This window comes from Mytilus galloprovincialis, chromosome 1, assembly GCF_965363235.1.
Source record: "Mytilus galloprovincialis chromosome 1, xbMytGall1.hap1.1, whole genome shotgun sequence".
Lineage (NCBI taxonomy): Eukaryota > Metazoa > Mollusca > Bivalvia > Mytilida > Mytilidae > Mytilus > Mytilus galloprovincialis.
In genome coordinates this window covers 27122357-27141461 of record NC_134838.1, presented here as the reverse complement: position 1 = coordinate 27141461, position 19105 = coordinate 27122357, and the positions used below count along the sequence as shown (strand labels likewise).

The 19105-nt window shown below is 31.8% G+C and overlaps 1 protein-coding gene across 1 annotated transcript; it reads left to right on the top strand.

Moving 5' to 3' along the window:
• The first annotated feature begins 201 nt into the window (after positions 1–201).
• Positions 202–7765, top strand: LOC143068165 (putative methyltransferase-like protein 24). The gene is made up of 5 exons (XM_076242005.1): positions 202–209; positions 844–972; positions 2569–2643; positions 5117–5252; positions 7490–7765. Exons 1-5 carry the CDS (start codon positions 202–204, stop codon positions 7763–7765), a joined length of 624 nt encoding a protein of 207 aa, XP_076098120.1.
• The last annotated feature ends 11340 nt before the right edge of the window (positions 7766–19105 follow it).

Here is a 19105-nt window from a genome sequence, read left to right as displayed (position 1 = left end):
TATTGTGATAGTGTAAATATGCATAACGTCAAATGATTCCTATTTTTTGCAATGAGGTTTTATTTGTTTGATATTTGAGAAACGTCCATGTACAATATGAATGCATCAAAGAACTCATGTTTGCGTTGATAAAACCCTTGATATATTTAAACTATGAATACAATATTGTTCAAGGTTTAGATAATTATTTTTAAATTCAGAATGCCAAGGTTATTACGAGTCCAAAAAAATTGGTTATAATATATGATGTTAGAAAATTTATATATTATTACATTATCATAATCATGTGCTAAAGTTCGAAAACTTCAAACATATTGAATTTTACACCTATTTATGGATATTGAAGTAAAATAGATATATAATAGTCATTAAAGATATATTATGATCCGTAACTTTATTAGTTACAGTATTTGCATATCCATTTTGTTTTAATTTGTAGATCTACTGATCACAATTCACAATATATGTTCACAATTCTTAATTCATGTAAACTTCAAACTGATTTCATATACAAACTTAGAACAATTTCAAGACTGTAGTTATAATTGGTTAACGTTCACATTATTTTTTATGAAGTTTTGAAGTCTGATTTTTTTCATGTTGAATGTCGTTATCTCAAACTATTTTATCGTTCCGACTCTTTTGATAACAAACAACAGAAAAATATATAAAAACGGAAACAAGCAATAACAAACAACAACTCAAACTAAACAACCAATGATCCCACATTAATGTTTGAAAAATGCATTAAATTCGAATTTAACTCATATCAGTCTGCATTGATAAATCGGTAATTTGGTTAAATGTCCTAGTACAATCAACCACTCTATTCTTACTTTGTAGATATCTAACATCGTTACAAACACATTGTAAAGAGGTCATACGGATAGGTGATATGACCGATGGTGGGTGGAATGTTTGTCATGACAAACCTTATAGGCCTCCTTTCCCATGTTTGGTTTATTCATTTGGGTGAGTCGAAGTGAAATTGAGTTTTCTGGTAAACTTAAAGTAAAACTTACTGACATGTCACAACGCTGAACAATTTCTTTGTTTTTGATATTTGCTATAATAGTTTTGAAAATGTGCAGCTCAGTGCAATAAAACAGCAGTGTACAACAAAGCCGTTGCAGTACCAAGGACGTCTTGTTTTACATCATGGAAATTGAATATTCCGTCGAAATGTGTTTTCTAACAATTACATCTGACTTACAATAATTGCTGACACGTTTCCAGCTAATTTGCAAACCAAATGATATACATTATATCTGAACTGTGTTATGGAAAAGAGAGGCGAACTATACCAGAGTTGCAGTCAAACTCATAGATAAAAAAAACTGACAACGCCATGGCTAAAAAATACAAAGACAAAATTGGAAAATCTTTCAGATGAATTTAGAAAAATATATATGAAAGCAATAGTGATTTGTAATTAATACCAGAATGAGTAACATTTTGAGTACCTGCTTATGTATATTTTTTCTTTAATCTAGATAAATATTTTTTTTATAGAATGCGTACCCAGTGCCCTGGTCTTTTCTTCTTTTTTTCCCGTTATAAAATAGCCATGGAATAATGTAGATCTAAATATATGGTAATCTTGGTCCCGTCCCTTTGCAATTGTGCTGGAAAAGAAACAAAATGTTGGTCGGCAGAATTGCAACAGATACAGTTGTTTCTATGACCAAACAAATTTTTACTTTTGAAGACAGCAGTTGGAATGTTTAAATTTGGGTGTTTGACTATCATCTAAATTCCTTTAAACCGATGTTGAATAGATGAACAAGATCACTTTTCCAAGGCTTAATATAAGTCATTCCCCTGCCTCTGTACCGTCAGAGCATATATTTTCATCAGCAGGACTGTTATAGTAACCTAACAAAGTTGAGAAAATCGCCTCATCTTAGAAAAAGTTGACAAAATAATAGTTTTAAATCTGAACAAAATCGTTGCACCCTATTTAGCACTTAAAAAATTATTTAAGGCATCAGTAAGTTATTATCATCATGCACCCTTTTGTTGTTCATTAAATGTTTTAACGGTCTCCCAAATATTGTTGTTTAAGTAATCATTTTTCTATAGATATTAATTATTTAATTGATTAGATCATTGCCAGATTACATAATTAGCACATATAGTAAATCAGCTATTTACTATGGTACATAATTCCTTAGACTGTTATCTAGGCCTAGGTTATATTAATGAGGGTTTTACGTTCAAAGGACAACGACTTATTGTTTTCATTTGGTAAATATTTGACCGAGCGAGTACTCGAGTATCGCTCTGTAAATCAAACGAGTAATCGATAAGTAAATCTTCACCGAGTTTACATCCCTAAAAAGAAGTAATTAATATATTGATGTGAAGCAATATAATGACAAACACATAAAAAAACACAAGTTTAATCAGTATACGAAAATCTTTTCAATGAGGATTAGATTCGAGTGCACCTGCAACATTCGGGAATCGAACTCCCAAGCTCATTGTTTACAGACTAGAAATACAGTAATTCGTCTACTTGGACGAAGGCCAAACCAGTTTTATGAAACCAACCATATTATCTTGCAGAATAAACGTGGACTTCAGTTTTGATGATTATATAGTAAAAACCTACGGATGTGACGTCCACTCTTTTGATCCCAGGTAAGACCTAATAATAACATTACATCGAAGAAATATATTTTAACAATACTTTTGAAATAATCTACTCTATAATTTCAGTTTACTCGAGAGAAGCAGCAGAAAAGAATCAAGAAATTAATGGCACATACAACCATCTATGGCAGAAGTAATTTTGTTTTGCCGTTTGTCATTATCTAATAATTATATAATTGCAGTTGTCCAACGTCTTTTGGAACATTTATTTGGTTGATACACACAAGGAGCTATTTACAGAAATATCAATTAAACATCGTTATCAGTTCTTTGTTTTCAAAATGCCTACAGGTCTTCAAAGTTAAATAACAAGGCATATTAATAATCACATTTGTCCTTCAAATTATTCACATCCAAACACTTTTGTTCCAACTGGAGTAATCCGAGTCAGATCATTCCTCCCAAGGACCCCTACCTTCAATTGTTTGTTGTTATGCTTTATTGTATTCTGTAACTTGTTAGCGGTAAAAACACTTACGCAGAATAAAGACTAACTTTAAATATTACTTTTAATGTTAAGTCTGGTTTTTTTTCTTTTTGTGACATTCATTTGACGTGACTCTGTATCCCGTCATACTTTGAACAACATTATTTTATATCTGCCTGTGTGACGTTAAACGAGCGATTCTACGCCAATACTTTAAAAACAATCGTTCATTCCTTTATGGTTGAATATTACTATTTACCTTTTTGTATATAAAATGAGCAACACGACGGTTGTCACATGTTGAACAGGATCTTCCTACCCTTTCGGAGCAACTAAGAGCACCCCTAGTTTTTGGTTGGATTCGTGTTGCTTAATCTTTAGTTTTCTGTTTTGTGTCATGTGTACTATTGTTTGTCTGTTTGTCTTTTTCATTTTTAACCATGGCGTTGTCAGTTTATTTTCGATTTATGAGCTTGACTGTTCTTCTGGTATATTTCGATCGTTTGTTACACAGAAAAGTAAAATCGTATCATACAAAAGCAAAATGAAGAAGTTAAATTTGATGCATGCCTTTTTGTACTCCTTTGTTACATTTTTTGAAAGACTAAGACTGATACAAAATATTGACTGCTTAACCCCTATTTTTGACATTATTTTCGTCTATTTGTTCCGTTCACACTTCACTATCAAAATAATGGAATTAAATGCGACTGTCATACAAATGAGAGGTTTAGCTATAAACCAGGTTTAATCCACCAATGTGTTCATTATAAATTGTGTGTACGAAGTCAGGACAATACCAGTTGTTGTCCATTCGTTTGATACATTTGATCTTTAGATTTTTACATTTGATTAAGGACTTTCTTATTTGAATGTACAGGGTATTAACCAAACAGTAATATAGCATATCAAGTATATTATAATTATTGTATTTCATTCTTAACTATATATTATGAAGCGTCAATGTGTTCCATAAAGTATAAAAGAGCTGGGATGAAAAATAGTTATCCTACTTCGATTTGGTGTGCTAGTGTAAGATCATCATTCGGCCTCTGGCTATCGGGATGATCTTGCACTGAAACACTGCGGCGTCACATGATAGCTATACCATATATCTTACCAACACGGGTTGAGTGCATCAAAGGAAAAGGTACGATAAGGCCTGTATTTGCCCCCCCCTTATTTTTGCATTTCATCTGTTTTGGAAACCTACTTACTATGTTAAAAAATTCCCTGAGATTTGAAGTTTGTTTGAATGAACTTCAAAACCACTAATTTTAGCAACTGGTTGAGGTGAAGGGGTAAACTTTCTGTTATTTTCGAATATTAATTGTTATTATTATTCACTTTGCAGGAGTTCCGTAAAACGAATGTTAAGTTTTGAAGTGCCTGCGCCAACGTGACCCAAGATTGGTTTTATTAAAATGTCATGAGAACTGTTTTTGCTGTCTAAATCGCAATAATTTTCTCCGAGCCACGTAGGCGCACGCAATGAAATTTTAAGAAACAACGGCCAAAAATCGTATTTTTCCCTTTTTTGGACGTTTTTGATGCCCTTTACATCCCTCCACTAAGCCATATTCTGAAATCAATGGTTTTGAAATTTATCCAAACAAACTTCAAGCCTAATGGAATATTTGAACGTAAATAGTAGCTTTCAAAACAACATGTGAAAAATGAGAAAATAGGGGGGAGGGCAAAACGGGCCTTATCGTACCTTGTCCTTTATATTGTTGGTAACCTGCAATAGCATAACGTTGCATAATGTTCACATTTCTATATCTATAAGAAATGTGTAAGAAATGTGTACTCTGTGTTTTAATGGATGGAACTCTACGAGATAAGTGGAACCTTAATGACATGATTTTGTTTTTTTTCTGCCAATTTCTGCCAAACATAAATATTTTATAAGTTATTGTTTCGAACATTTCCGATATAGATAAGAATATTTAACACACGTGTAAAAAATATATGTCGATATGTCGATTTATATTGAAAAAATTGCCGAATTGTACATGCCTCTTTTTATTTTAGTACAGGGCAACTAGATTTTAGACGAGGACAACAGATATGGTTCCATAACCTGGGATTGAGCGGTGTAACGGGCAAATTAGGAAAATGGAAAGTTTCCACATTAAAAGATATAATTGATAATTTGAACCATACTTCGGTAAGTAGATGTTTATAGTGAAAAATTTGAACGGATAATACAGACACCATGGTCTAGTTAGATTGTGTGAGACTAAAATTTATTGGATTACGAAAAGTGAAACGCTGTTTACTTATGGTGTATATACTGTTACCTTTTATTTTACTGACATGAAAAACTAACAAAATTGTAAGATAGTAAACACATATTTTTACCCAAATACATGGCACATTTTGTAGACATTTCTGAAAAAAAATAATAGTGTGGACACCATAAGCCTTATGCAGGAACTATTTGAAAAAAAAATCATAAAGTCATAGAAAGGAGAAAAGAAGATAGTGGGAACAGACGTCGGATGGATAACATGTTTTCATTTCGTCCGTATCCGTCCTTATCCGTTAGACGTCCGTTCCTTGTACGTTCAGTGTCCGTTTTATCAGTCGACGTCCGTTCTGTACGGTGGAAAATTTTAAGCATGTTCAAAACTGTGAACAGACCTTCAGCGGATGAGGTGGCCGTTGTACATCCGGTTGTCTTCCGTTTTGTATGGTACTCTTCCGTTCCGTTTCCGTTTTGTATTCATTTTTTGTCCGTCTTTCATCCGTTAGATGTACGGTAGACAAATCGGCGATGGACTGCTAGCGGACGCATAACGGATAAAACGGATGATGACCGGACCTGAAACGGATAAATGCCGATTGAAAATTGATAGAAATTCCAATTATTGGTACTTGCATGTCAGATTTCTTGAAGTCCTTGAATACTTATTATCTATAATTGATCTTAGAGTAAGAGCACGTCTTCACTATCAATCAGCTCTTTGTAGGCACTACCCTTTTGGTGGTATTGTGAAGAACAAACCTAAACCAGTTACACGGAAACTTTTTGAATATTTACATGTATCATGTGTATTATTATTATTGTCGCCTTTAATTTTTCCGCATATCTTGTTAATCCGTTTTAACCGTTAGATGTCCGTTTTATTCAGTACTAGTCTGTTGGATGTACGTTCGACAACCGGTCTGTTCGGTACGTTTCCGTTCTTGTACGTTGCATATTTTGTGTGTGTCCGTTGTGCATTCGTTACGCGTCCGTTTTATTTGGTAAGCACACCAACGGATAACAAATTTGTAAACGGAAAACTTATTTCTTTCATCCTTTAGGCGTCCGTTCCTGCTATCTGGTAATGTGTGACCACAGCTTTTCTGAAACCAAATGATGGTTCATAATTTCTTTCAAAATAAAGAAATTATTGCAATCATATTCAACACAAAAAAGATTAATTATTTGAAGTTTTATTATATTTCAATTCTATAAAAAAGAAACTAGTTACAAAGAATTTTTTTTCATAAAACAGAAAATATAAGTTAAAACAATACGAACAACATTTTAGTATAATTTCTCTAATATTCTTTTTAATTGATAAAACAACAAACAAAAACAATCTTAAACTATAAAATATAAAAAAAAATCCAATGACGTTTAATACGTTCAACTGCAATTGAGAAACGATTGCAATATTATTCAATACAAACAAAAGTGTATTGATATGTATCCTTAAGTCATATTCATCTTATGCCATGTATTTGGCACAACTTTTTGAAATTTTGGGTCCTCAATGCTTTTCAACTTTGTATTTGTTTGGCTTTTTAACTGTTTTGATCTGAGCGTCACTGATGAGTCTTATGTAGGCGAAACGCGCGTCTGGCGTATTAAATCATAATCCTGGTACTTTTGATAACTATTATTACAAAAAACATTCCACTATTCAAATAAAAAAAGTGGCTATTTAAAATAGTTTTAAAAAAGCTCTTAATCAACCCAACTAAAGCTTTAGGTATCTTTATTGATTTAATATTGTTTTTATTTTCACCATCTAGTGACATTAAAATGCATAACTGCTAAGTAGAGTACTTATTTCAAACGATAACATTTAATCCGTTGTAAGTGGTGCACAAATATCCTGAGCATGACATAATTCTGCACATATGTTTATTTGGCAGTAATTGAAATAAGAGAGTATAAAGTAAAAATAGCAAGCATGAACAGTAATTTATATTTCTTTATGTGTTATTGCGACCAAGTTGAACACGAGTAAAGGTGTCTTCGTAGAGGTCCGTGTTTATTGTATGTTAACGCTGAAAGGTTTGTTTTACATAAAAAAAATCAATAATAGACGTATTCGTTCGATCCGTCCATAAAATAAATTAACTGATCAATCGCTTACCGTTGTCACTGTAACTTTTTTTATGTTTCAGAGAAGAGTTAACATTGTGAAAATGGATATTGAGTTCTCAGAATGGAAATCTCTTCCAAACATTATAAAAACCGGAGCTCTTAGAAATACCAGCCAGTTGTTAGTAGAATTCCATGGATCATCAGCGTCAGTGGAAAAGTTACAAACCCTTAGAGGCATATACAATGAAGGATTCAGAATATTTTGGTATCATAGAAATCCCGTAAAAGGAAATTTAATTCAAGGCACATTTGTCCAGAACTCTGCATGTTATGAAGTATATTTTGTTCGCAAATAATGTCTTATATTAATATATAAGCATCCTATAAATCATGTTTTTAAAATGTGATATAAAACATTTGAGAGAATTTTAAACCATTGTGTTGAGAAGAACTCTAAGTAATCTATCATATGTTGATGTCATCATTATTAGAAATATCAAAGTTTGTAGACAACACTCTATATAATCTCGCTTGAAAAATATTTATAACAGGTAATGCGTCATTAAAACCAAAATGTATTTGTGAACAGGTCTGCTACTGACCAGACCTTTGGTCAAGTCTGCGTATAATTGATTGCCTTGTTTACGACTTTTCATACTATATTGGATCGAGCTTTTACTGGGAAGTCAATAATTACATTCAATCGTCTGTTTTTATAATTAACACTTTATTTATTTACTTTTATATTTTGAAAATGCATAAGATAATACAGATGGGTGCAGTCCTAACCTGTACAGCAAGTTAATTTGATAACCAGTCATTTGGACTGGTCAACGTAAACCTGTGACCGGATTTAGGACTGCTCTGACCAGTCCTAGGACCAAAATCTAGTTAACTAGATAAGCGGACTTGGTCCTAGGACTGATTTTTATGTCTGCCAAAAAGTTAAATTGGACACAGGTCCGTTATTGATATAAGTTAACTTCGAACCAGTCCTGTCATAAGTTAACATAAGTTTACTTCGAAACCCGTCCTGCCACAAAATGAACATAAGTTAACTTTTGCTTTGACAAATCAAATTCGATCGAAACCAGGCCTGTTCCCAAGTTAACTTTTGACTGGTCTGCTCAATACTGAGTTAACTTGAAACCAGGACCGCTCTACATCGATTAAAAAAAAAAATAGTGTTTAATATCTTTGTTTCGTAGTATAAACATCGAAAATAAAGTAAAATTAGTAATTCCGTTATACAAATAGGATTAAATACATATATTTGAAACTAAAGTACGCATAAAACGTTGCTTGTAACACAAATATTTCTGTGATTTGCCAATCTATCAATTAAAAAACAATCTTGGTTAAATTTGAGGCTAGAAACACAGCTATGAACAACCATACAAGACTTTCGGCTGTGAACAAAAAAGAAAATACAAGGCTCTTTATTTAACAAGCAAGGGAACAATTTTGTATCATATCATATATTTCTGATATAATCTATTACCTATTCACATATTCAGCATGTATATCTTGTATAAAACATGCTAATATTCAAACCACGATAGCTTCATTCCCAGTAGCGGATCTATAGAGAGGGTTCCGGGGGTTGGAACCCCCCTTTTTTTTGGACGATCAATGCATTTGAGTGGGGACCTTAGGTTGGAACACAACACCCCCTTTTTTAAAATGACTGGATCCGCCCCTGTACTTCTGTTCCAATATGAATGTAATATGTGTTACTGGACGATAAACACTTGTTCTTCACTTTAATCCATTTTTTATACGTCCGCTAAAATTTTGACGGGACGTATTATGGTATACAAATGTTCGCCGTCCGTCCGTCTGTCTGTCCGCCCGTCTGTCTATCTGTTCGCATGTCCACATGTCGCACCGTAACTTTTTCATGACACTTAACATAGTTGTTTCTTATGATGGTCAAACAAACTGTACATATACGTTTTGGTGAAAATAGGATTTAAACTTTTTGAGTTACGGGACTTTATAACAAAAAAAGGGGTGTGTTTTTTTTCACATGTCGCGCTGTATCTCAAAAGCGATTTATGAGTTTTGCTTAAAACTTAACATACTTTTTAGTTATATTATTCTAATGATCTGTATAATGTTTGGTGATGATTCAACATTTTTTTTTAGAGTAATTAAGTTTTTGACAATAAAGGAAGGGGGGACATGTCGCACTGTATCTCAAAACATAATGATTATTGCTTTAAACTTTACAACTTTACACACTTCTTAGATATACTAATCTAAAGATCTGTATAGTTTTTGGTGATGATTCAAAATTTTATTTTTGTAAAAAAAGGGTTTTATCACATGTCGCACCGTATCTCAGAAACTATTTATGATTATTGCATAAAACTTCACACACAAGACGAAGGGCGTATCATACGCTCTTGTGCAGCTGTTTATTTTCAATCGTGAACAATCCAGCCTAAGACTTGAAATTCAAAGGGATATTGTATATATATATTTCGCATCAATGTTATTATATTTTTGATTAATTTTCATTTTGTTTCGTTTATTTCTGTTAATTCATTCGTTTCTATGTCGTATCGCACTTTATACAGTTAGGGGCGTTACTTAAACAAGTAACTTTTTTTTAGTTACTTATATAGGTTATTTTTATTAAAAAAAAATATAAAATTACTCAATAGAGTTATTTTAAATTTCAATAAAAGGAGGAACTAAATGTAGTTTTTATGAATTTTTACATCATTTTATATCACAAATTTAAGAATTTGTAAGATTTGAGAGGAGAATAGACATAAAGGGTTACTTTAAAAATAATGACAACAATGTTACTTGAATAAGTTATTTTGTACATCTTTGAAATAACTAGTAATAACAGTTATTTTAGGAACATATGTAATTGTTTTGGGTTACAAATTATAAATAACTTCAAGTCTTAATTAATTCATAAGTTTTGTATCTATTTATATCTTTCTACCTTCAAGATTTTGAAGGAAAAGGATATTTTAATAGTCCCAAGAGACCAATCTTTGACCAAGAAGCGTCGATATCAAAGATAAGTGCGTCAGAAAAGCAATTACTGTTTCAGAAGGATTATATTTTATATTTCATGGGGAAAATAACCAGATGTCTATAACAATTTGTTAAAACTAGTAAAATTTGTATAATTGGTCAACTATAAAAATAATATTTAGAAAAGTTACTTATATAAGTAATTTTTAAAATAGCCTCGTTTTCAACATTACTTATATAGGTTATTTAAAAAGTGACGTATTTAAGTAATGCCCCTGACTGTTATAGTCACCCAATAGTATCGTTACTGTCTAATGTTGGTACGGGAATAACCGTTCGGTTTGAGTACGGAAATCAGAGATGAACATTTCTTTTTTGAACACCTTCAAATAATGATATATCAAAACATAAATGTTTTCAATAATGAATAATAAAATAGTTCACTATTCACTATTTAACGTTAAGTGATGAATAATGAATAATGAAATAATTTAAGCGCATACCGCATAAGCAGCTATAATAGGATCCGAAATGACAATGTAAAACATTTAAAACGAGACAACTAACGGCCTTATTTATGGACAAAAAATGAACGAAAAACAAGTATGTAACACATTAACAAACGACAACCACTGAATTACAGGCTCTTGATATAGTCAATATGTTCCGCAAAGCATATAAGAGGCGTTATGACAGACTTAAATATCGAAAACATTAAAGCCTTTAAATAGAGGAATAAATTGTTATAAATAATATGTCCCGCAATGACCATTAGAGGGGTTACGGAGGACTTAAATGACAAAATAAGAAAGTAATGGTGCAATAAATTTCATTTTAAGACAGCTGCTGAGTACTTAATTAGTCTTGAAAAATGGTTTATCAGAACATCAAGAGTATTTTCTACATGTTTTGCTTTTTCCTGTTGATCTTTCCGTATTTTCATATCTAAATTGGCCATATGTTTAGAAATTCATGTAATGTTTACAACCGCTTTTTTTACGCAATTTTACAAAAAAATGAGATGAAAGATATATGATTTTTATTTGATTTCTTGATAGATATATGTTAACAGTTTCAAAAAAGGTATTTCTCCAAGCGATTAAAATTATACTTCTGTCGAAAATTTAGGAAAATATGTGACATCTTTTCCCTCCTTTTTGCAATATTTTATAACAAACAAACGTAGATTAAATATTGTTGCTATAGATACACAAACAAGTACATATTTTAGCATTTTAACTACTGGATATAAAATCGAAGATTCTGATACATACATATATGCACATATATGACACAATCAGTAAGCTGCAAGTAAGCAATCAAAAGGGGGTGGTGAAATTGATGAGGGTAAATTTAAATAGTTTGTCCTTACTGTTTATTGCAGTACGCCAGACGTGCGTTTGTTCTACATAGGACTCATCGGTGACGCTCAAATCGAAATATTTATAAAAGCCAAACAAGTACAAAGTTGAAGAGCATTGAGGATCTAAAACTCCAAAAAGTTGTGCCAAATATGGCTATGGTAATCTATGCCTGAAAAAAGAAATCCTTAGTATTTCGAAAAATTCAAAGTTTTCTAAACAGGAAATTTATAAAAATGACCACATGATTGATATTCATGTCAACACCGAAATGTTGACTACTGGGCTGGTGATACCCTCGGGAACGAAACATCCACCAGCAGTGGCATCGACCCAGAAGTGGTTATATCAAAAGTACCAGGATTGTAATGTAGTACAGAAGACGAGCGTTTCGTCTAAATAAGACTCATCAGTGACGCTCAAATCGAAATATTTATAAAGCCAAACAAGTACAAAGTTGAAGAGCATTGAGGATTCAAAATTCCTAATGTATCTATATAATATATGGCTGAAGCAGTCCATTTCATTATTCAAAATTAACCATTTCCTAATTTTCACGCATATTTTGGCATTTAGGTCCTCTGTAACCCCTCTAGTGGTCATTGCTGCACAACCGACTTGTAATATCTATTATCAGAGGATGAATTATAGCAAAGGTCCAGTGAAACTAAAATAAAATACAAAGTAGATATATTATATGTTTTGGCATTTATGTCGTTCATACATTAAACCGAGGAATTTCTGTTAGAAATAGTTAGAAAAACCTACTAGTTTATCCTCCAAAACTAGATAAATAACTCAATTTAAATTTAAAGTGTGTTTTAAAAAAATATCTGATATTAATTTGAATATTTGTTTGATAACACCAAAAAGACGAATGTAGAAATACAGGATATAGCTATAGTGTCACAGTCATATTTTTTATTTTTATTTCACTATTCACCGCTTCAACTTGAATAACGAAGCTTAAACTATTGCATTATTCATTATTCCTCCCTTTACATTGAATAGTGAATAGTGAACTATTTCATTATTCATTATTGAATTTTGAATAATGAAAAATGAATAATGAACGTACTTCAGCGTGATATCTTTTCAGCATATTGTCAGCTCAGCTTAGACTTCCTAAATACAAGTATACTAGGTTATAGCAAGGATTTGTATAGCTACTATACAAATCCTTGGTTATAGGACGTTCTGCTGGAGTATGTCACATTGTTCTGCTACTTGTTGTGTGCATAGGTAGGAGAAGTATCAGAAATACATGATAAGTTAAACAAAAAGCTCGGTATTTTTTTACAGCCACAAGTTTGGGTGTTCATTTCTGTGTTTCTGCCCACAAATTTTCCCTCAAAGTCTCTTTGGTAGTAAATTTTTCAACACACCTCATGAAACCAAACCAAAATGGAAAAAAGTCACACTTATACATATGCAAATTTTGAAATGTTATATGAATTTGTAGAATCTAAATTATACGAAAAGGTTAGGGTACCGGCACCCCCAGCAACACCCCTATCAATTGTGTATTGAAATGAAATTTCTATTTTATTTTTCAAATTCAGATTTTATGAATGAATTTGTCTACTTACCACCTGATAATTACCCAACCTACCTCCCCACGTCAATGTTTATGTTATTTTGCAAAACCCAGGCCTTATCTAAAAATTACGATAAGAACGCAAAGGGGTTACTTTTTAAACAGAGAAAGGGGCATTGGTGGCTAAGCCTGTTCTATCATTTATATTCTAATAGCAATAAGTCTACTCGCAAAATCAGGAAACGTGTGCACCTGTACCCTAGCCACTTGTTAATAATATGTGAGACCCTTGATACTTTTACTTTGACGTCTCATACGACAGATGTGTAAACACTTATTCATTTGTTATTATTATGTAAGTTAACATCCATTTACACCTGCATGGAAGCCATGCATGATAACGATGTTTTAGATGTATGTATGTCAGATTTTTAAACACTACTTGATCAGCTTAGTTAGCATGTTTCACATGCACTGTAGTCCTAACAACGATGATGATATACTTACAACTTGTTTGTATACATGTATACACTGTAGTCTGCTTTGTGAACATGTTACACAGGTACCATAGTTAAAAAAATAAAAATAATTGAAATACATGCTGCGACAGTTTTGTGTACACTTTGTAGTCGGCTTGAATACTGTTCATACAAAACGGACATATTTGCTTTAAATACGTAATGTCTTTTTAATGCGAGTCATTTTATATTGAATGAATTTTCACAAACGCACATAAAAAATACTATTTAGCAGAAAGGAAGGCATGTGCCAGATATATACGTTAGTAGTTCCCTGTCAGTTTAGTCTACACAACTTCATAGAAATATCTGATTGGTATATCATGATGTCCCTATCAGTGTTCCCTTTAGACGGAGAGCTCCAGTCCTTTCATTATAATTGCATGTAGGTACAATGTTTCCATTTTTTATCGAGAAATTGCAAATCAGGAACAGCTGAGAAAGAAAGATAACATTGAGAATAGAAATGGGAAATGTGTCAAAGAAACAACAACCCGACCACATAACTGAACACACGCAAGCAATTAGCATGAAACCTTTATAACTAACTGTGTGAACATGTTAGCTGTGAGTGTAATACATACATGTTCATGTACGTTTCAATAGAGCTTTCTTACAAATTGACGAAAGGTACGAACGAACCAAAAAGAAGCACGTATTTCATTTCTACAAAAACAGTTAAAAGAGTCTTTGTTTTATCCAGTAAAACATCATTCCTTTCTAAATCAAGTTTATTTTAAAAAAAAAATAATATCGCAAATAATACACGATTTTAATATAATCAAACAGAGATAAATAGTGTCAAATACACTTACGTCCTATACGTTATTTACGTAAACCACGAATACACACATTTCCGCGGGAATTTTTTAAGCACGAGTTTCACGATTAACATTTCAATGACATTATTGAAGATCGCTAGTCTAAATTTAACGACAAGATTCACATTTATTTTTATTTGTTACAGTCCACTTTCAGCAAATTGTCAAAGTGGAATATTGAGATTTGCTATAAAATGATGATACAATGATTTTAAAAAGAAATTTTGAATAAATCTAAAAAAAAAAAAAAAAAAAAGATTATGTATATCAAGAAATAAATCTACAGTTTTGCACCGTATATATTGTGGATTTTATAATGACGCTTTAACAGAACACATGTTTGGAAGATAGTCCAGTGGCTAATATTTCATGAATGTTCAGGACTTAACGCAGTTATACGCTAAAATAACCGTTCCATTGCTCCGGTGTATCATATATATCACATTAAGGCGATGATTCAAAAGTTATGAAATGAGCACCAGCATATGACATAGTATAAAGATCATCCTATTTTCTTCATTTTATTATTTTGAGCGTTGCAAATTATGAATCAAGGAAGGCAACATTGTGATATTAAAGTGGGGGAGGGATCGGTTTTTAGTTTTCTAGGGGACATTTTTTCGTCTGACAACTCTATATTTAGAATACTTTGTAGTGTTACCTCCTCAGACCTGGTGGTATCAATAATCATATTCTAACCTATCGTATGTCCCGAAATCCTTAATATATCTCAAGAAAAATCCAATTTAATAAGTGTCGTAGCATGCACGATTATTGGCCGAAGTTCCACGACTGTTATATAAATATGTCAAAATAAAGGATCCCTAAAACAAGTATTACATATAATTCGTCAAGCATACGTACCTTTCGTCAATTTGTAAGAAAGCTCTAATAAGGACCATATATATACACGTACATTTAATATATGATATATGTTAAGCCGTTTCTTGATGACTACCAACCTATTAAAATGTCACAGTTATTTGAGCAAACTTTTATAGTTTGTCCTTTTTTTTATATTAGTTATGTTGTTTAGCTTTGTAATTTTATATTTTTTATGGTTGTAAACTTTCATCTTGATTTAACATGTACATGTTATTTATATTACATTTACTCCTGGTTTACCTATCTTGAATCGACTTTTTTAATTTATATTATCGACACTTATGAAAGACTATATGAAGTCTAAGTATTGCTTTTGTCACTTCATTTTGAGTCTGGTCATGTGGTGGATAGTTCTCTCATTGGATTTCATACAGAAACCAAATAACAGAAACAACTGATGCTGTTGAGCTCTAAATTGCATTTTTAATAAGACAATTAAACTATTAATACTAGTGTTTTCAACGGTTAACCGTTTGAACGACCGGATGCCGAATACCAAAAACGCTAACCAGTTAACCGGACTTTTTTTCAATTTTGATACATTGGTTTTGAAAGCATTAAGTAGTTATGTTTTCTTTTAGAATTGTCGTCGTGTTAAGTAATTTGACAGATCAATTGTCCAGTATATCGATTGCTATGCTTAATCCAAAACTATAAAGTTAATTAGAACTTGTCTCTCCGCTCGGGGCAAGATCTTAAGGAAACATAGGTAGTGTACATGTTTTTAACAGTAACGTTAAATCAGTAATACACTTACATTTTACGATTTACTTCATTATTACATTTTTGTTCTTATATTGTGTAGACCTACATCTGAAATTACAATCTCCATCGTGCAAGGCTTTGTCATACTTTAAACGAAATGCTACCTCAAAAATTGTACAATGTAAACCAATGTAAATGTAATAAATGTATCCTTTATAGTCAGAGCAACAGGCTTAATCCTTTCAAATTGAAACAATCCACATTTTTTAAGAGACAACAAGAGAAAATGAAAGAATTATCGGTTTCAGACATCTTATATTCTGTGAGATCAAGAAGTGTTTTTTTTTCAATCTGAAGGTAGTACAAACGCCATAGTTGATACGGTGTATTCGATTATTAAAAGTAAAATATCGCCAGGAATCTTCACATACAAGCCTTATAATACCAATGGACAAACTTCAATTAATCTTATTGTAAAAGCGTAAATGTATGACTTGGATGGAAGGTTTTCACATTGATATGTATACCACATCTTCTTATACATATATATGTAGGGTACTACATATAAGGCCTTCAAACATCAATTTTAACAACCGGTTAAACGGTTAATCGGTCAACCGATTATCCCAGTAACCGGTTAGGCAAACGTGAACGATTTGACAACACTAATTAATACTTAAAAAAAAGTCATTGCTTAATCATGTTAATAGAGCAATGCAGCTAAAATGTGCAATTTTTGGGATTACAACACAAAAAGTTGTGGAATGGATATATATTTGGTCAATATACCCTTTAATATCAATGATACAGCATGAACAATGAATACAAAGTTACATAGTTTTACACAATGCATCCTGAGTTAATTTATGTAGGCAATAAAATGAAGTGTAAACGACAGAAAAAGCGTTCGCTAAATACTATTCCTGAAATTTTTATATTTAAGATGCTCGGTTGTATTCTTTATTGATTTCATTTTGTCATATGAATGCTGTTCGAATGAAATGCTTTAAAGGTCATATGCAAAATCGATTATTTTTTTTAAACAGTTAGAATAGAATATTTGACATTAAATTCAAGAAGTTTAGTGAATGGAAAATATAGTTTCACGATACCCTTAGAAGACAATGACGCATTATGAACATTTAATGCATACGTAAATAATATAACTACAATATGAGGATTCACAAGGTATCGCAAGTCTGCTTTTATCATAACCAGTTACAGATCAAGATATAATGTTATTCCAGTTTGCTAATTTAATAAATGTATGAGGTGTGGATTTTATTCTTTGGGCTCCAAGTAACATGATAAACCTCACCCCTTTCTGTATGTGTGTGCTTGTCCCAAATGTGGAGCCTGTTACGCAGTGGTTGCTGTTGTTACATATTTGTTTTTTGTTCATTGTTTTGTACATTATTTATTATGTAATTTTTTTCATTTTAGGTGTTTTATTTTTATCATTTCGAGGCATTTTATAGCTGACTCTGCATCACGGGATTTGATAATTATTGAAGGGCATGCGGTGACCTTTAGTTGGTAAATTGTTTGTGTCTTTTGCTTTATTATGAACAGGTGTCGCATTTGCAATCATACAACCTCATCTTTTTTATGAATAACACGTTTTTCACACGTTATAGCTTTTCATTATGGATTTGATTAGACAAATCGTATTTATACGAAAAAACCTGTAGTCCACACGTCCGTTATGCTTGGAGATATTGATGAATAGTCTCCAACATGACAAGTTATTGATCAAGATAGCATTTTGTTCCAGGACACTAACATTTTAACCGGTAGGAAACTACAGTCTACTCCGACACCTAGGTTTTACAATATCATGCCTTAACCGACATATGTTAATGATCTCAAATTATCATTGCAGTTAAACCTGAGTATTCTGACACTATTTAATCCGACATTCATTTCTGGTCCCCCAGTTTCGGATTACAAGGTTCACTGTATACACTGCAATGCAATTATCTCAGAATACTTATGTGAATGCTGTTTGAATAGTGGAAAACACTTTAAATGTAGTATACAGAATAACATAAAAACAACCACCGTAATAGATAATGATTAAGAACATCGTTTATTTCATACTTTGACATACATTTCTAACAATATTATTTTATTACTCAAATACATTATATCTGTACAAACAAAATAAATAATCAAAATAACAAGTAATATATTGTCATTGTCAAAGTGACAATATGATATCTATAATATTTCAACAAAAAACAAATGATCGAAAACAGAGACTTTAATCCTTGACGATGTAAATACAAATATGGTCGGAAATCAGTATTATAACAATTATAGTTTTTCCATGGAGTCAATACAGGATATATCGACCCAAAGTGGTAAATCGGTCTTGTACTTCGTCCTAAGTCTTTTCTCAGGTCAACATTTTCTTGTATCGACCTCAAACAAAAGCTAAAATTATATGCTATCATCGTTTATAATTTTGCATCATCCATAATCGATATACGGGTAAAACTATTGGCAACTTTTTGTAATGCCATACAAATCTATACAATATTAATTTTGTAAATATAAATTTTGCAGCATTCTGTATTTCTAGTAATTTTATTTTTTTGATTTTTTATTAAAATGTTTGAGTATTTTTACAACAGAACAAGTAATACTTTGTAAAGGTATGATATATGGACAAATGTATTATTATGTGCCTAGCCTTCTTTCATATGGATTGCAATATATATATATATTGAAAAGCCTGTTGTTTGGTTATTATATTTTAAAGATTAGTAAGTCCTGATACTAACACAGCTTTGTTTTTGTTCCTCGTTGAATTGATTAAAATAATGTTAGAATGCCTCAGGAATGTCGGGGCGTAAAAAAATATATAGTA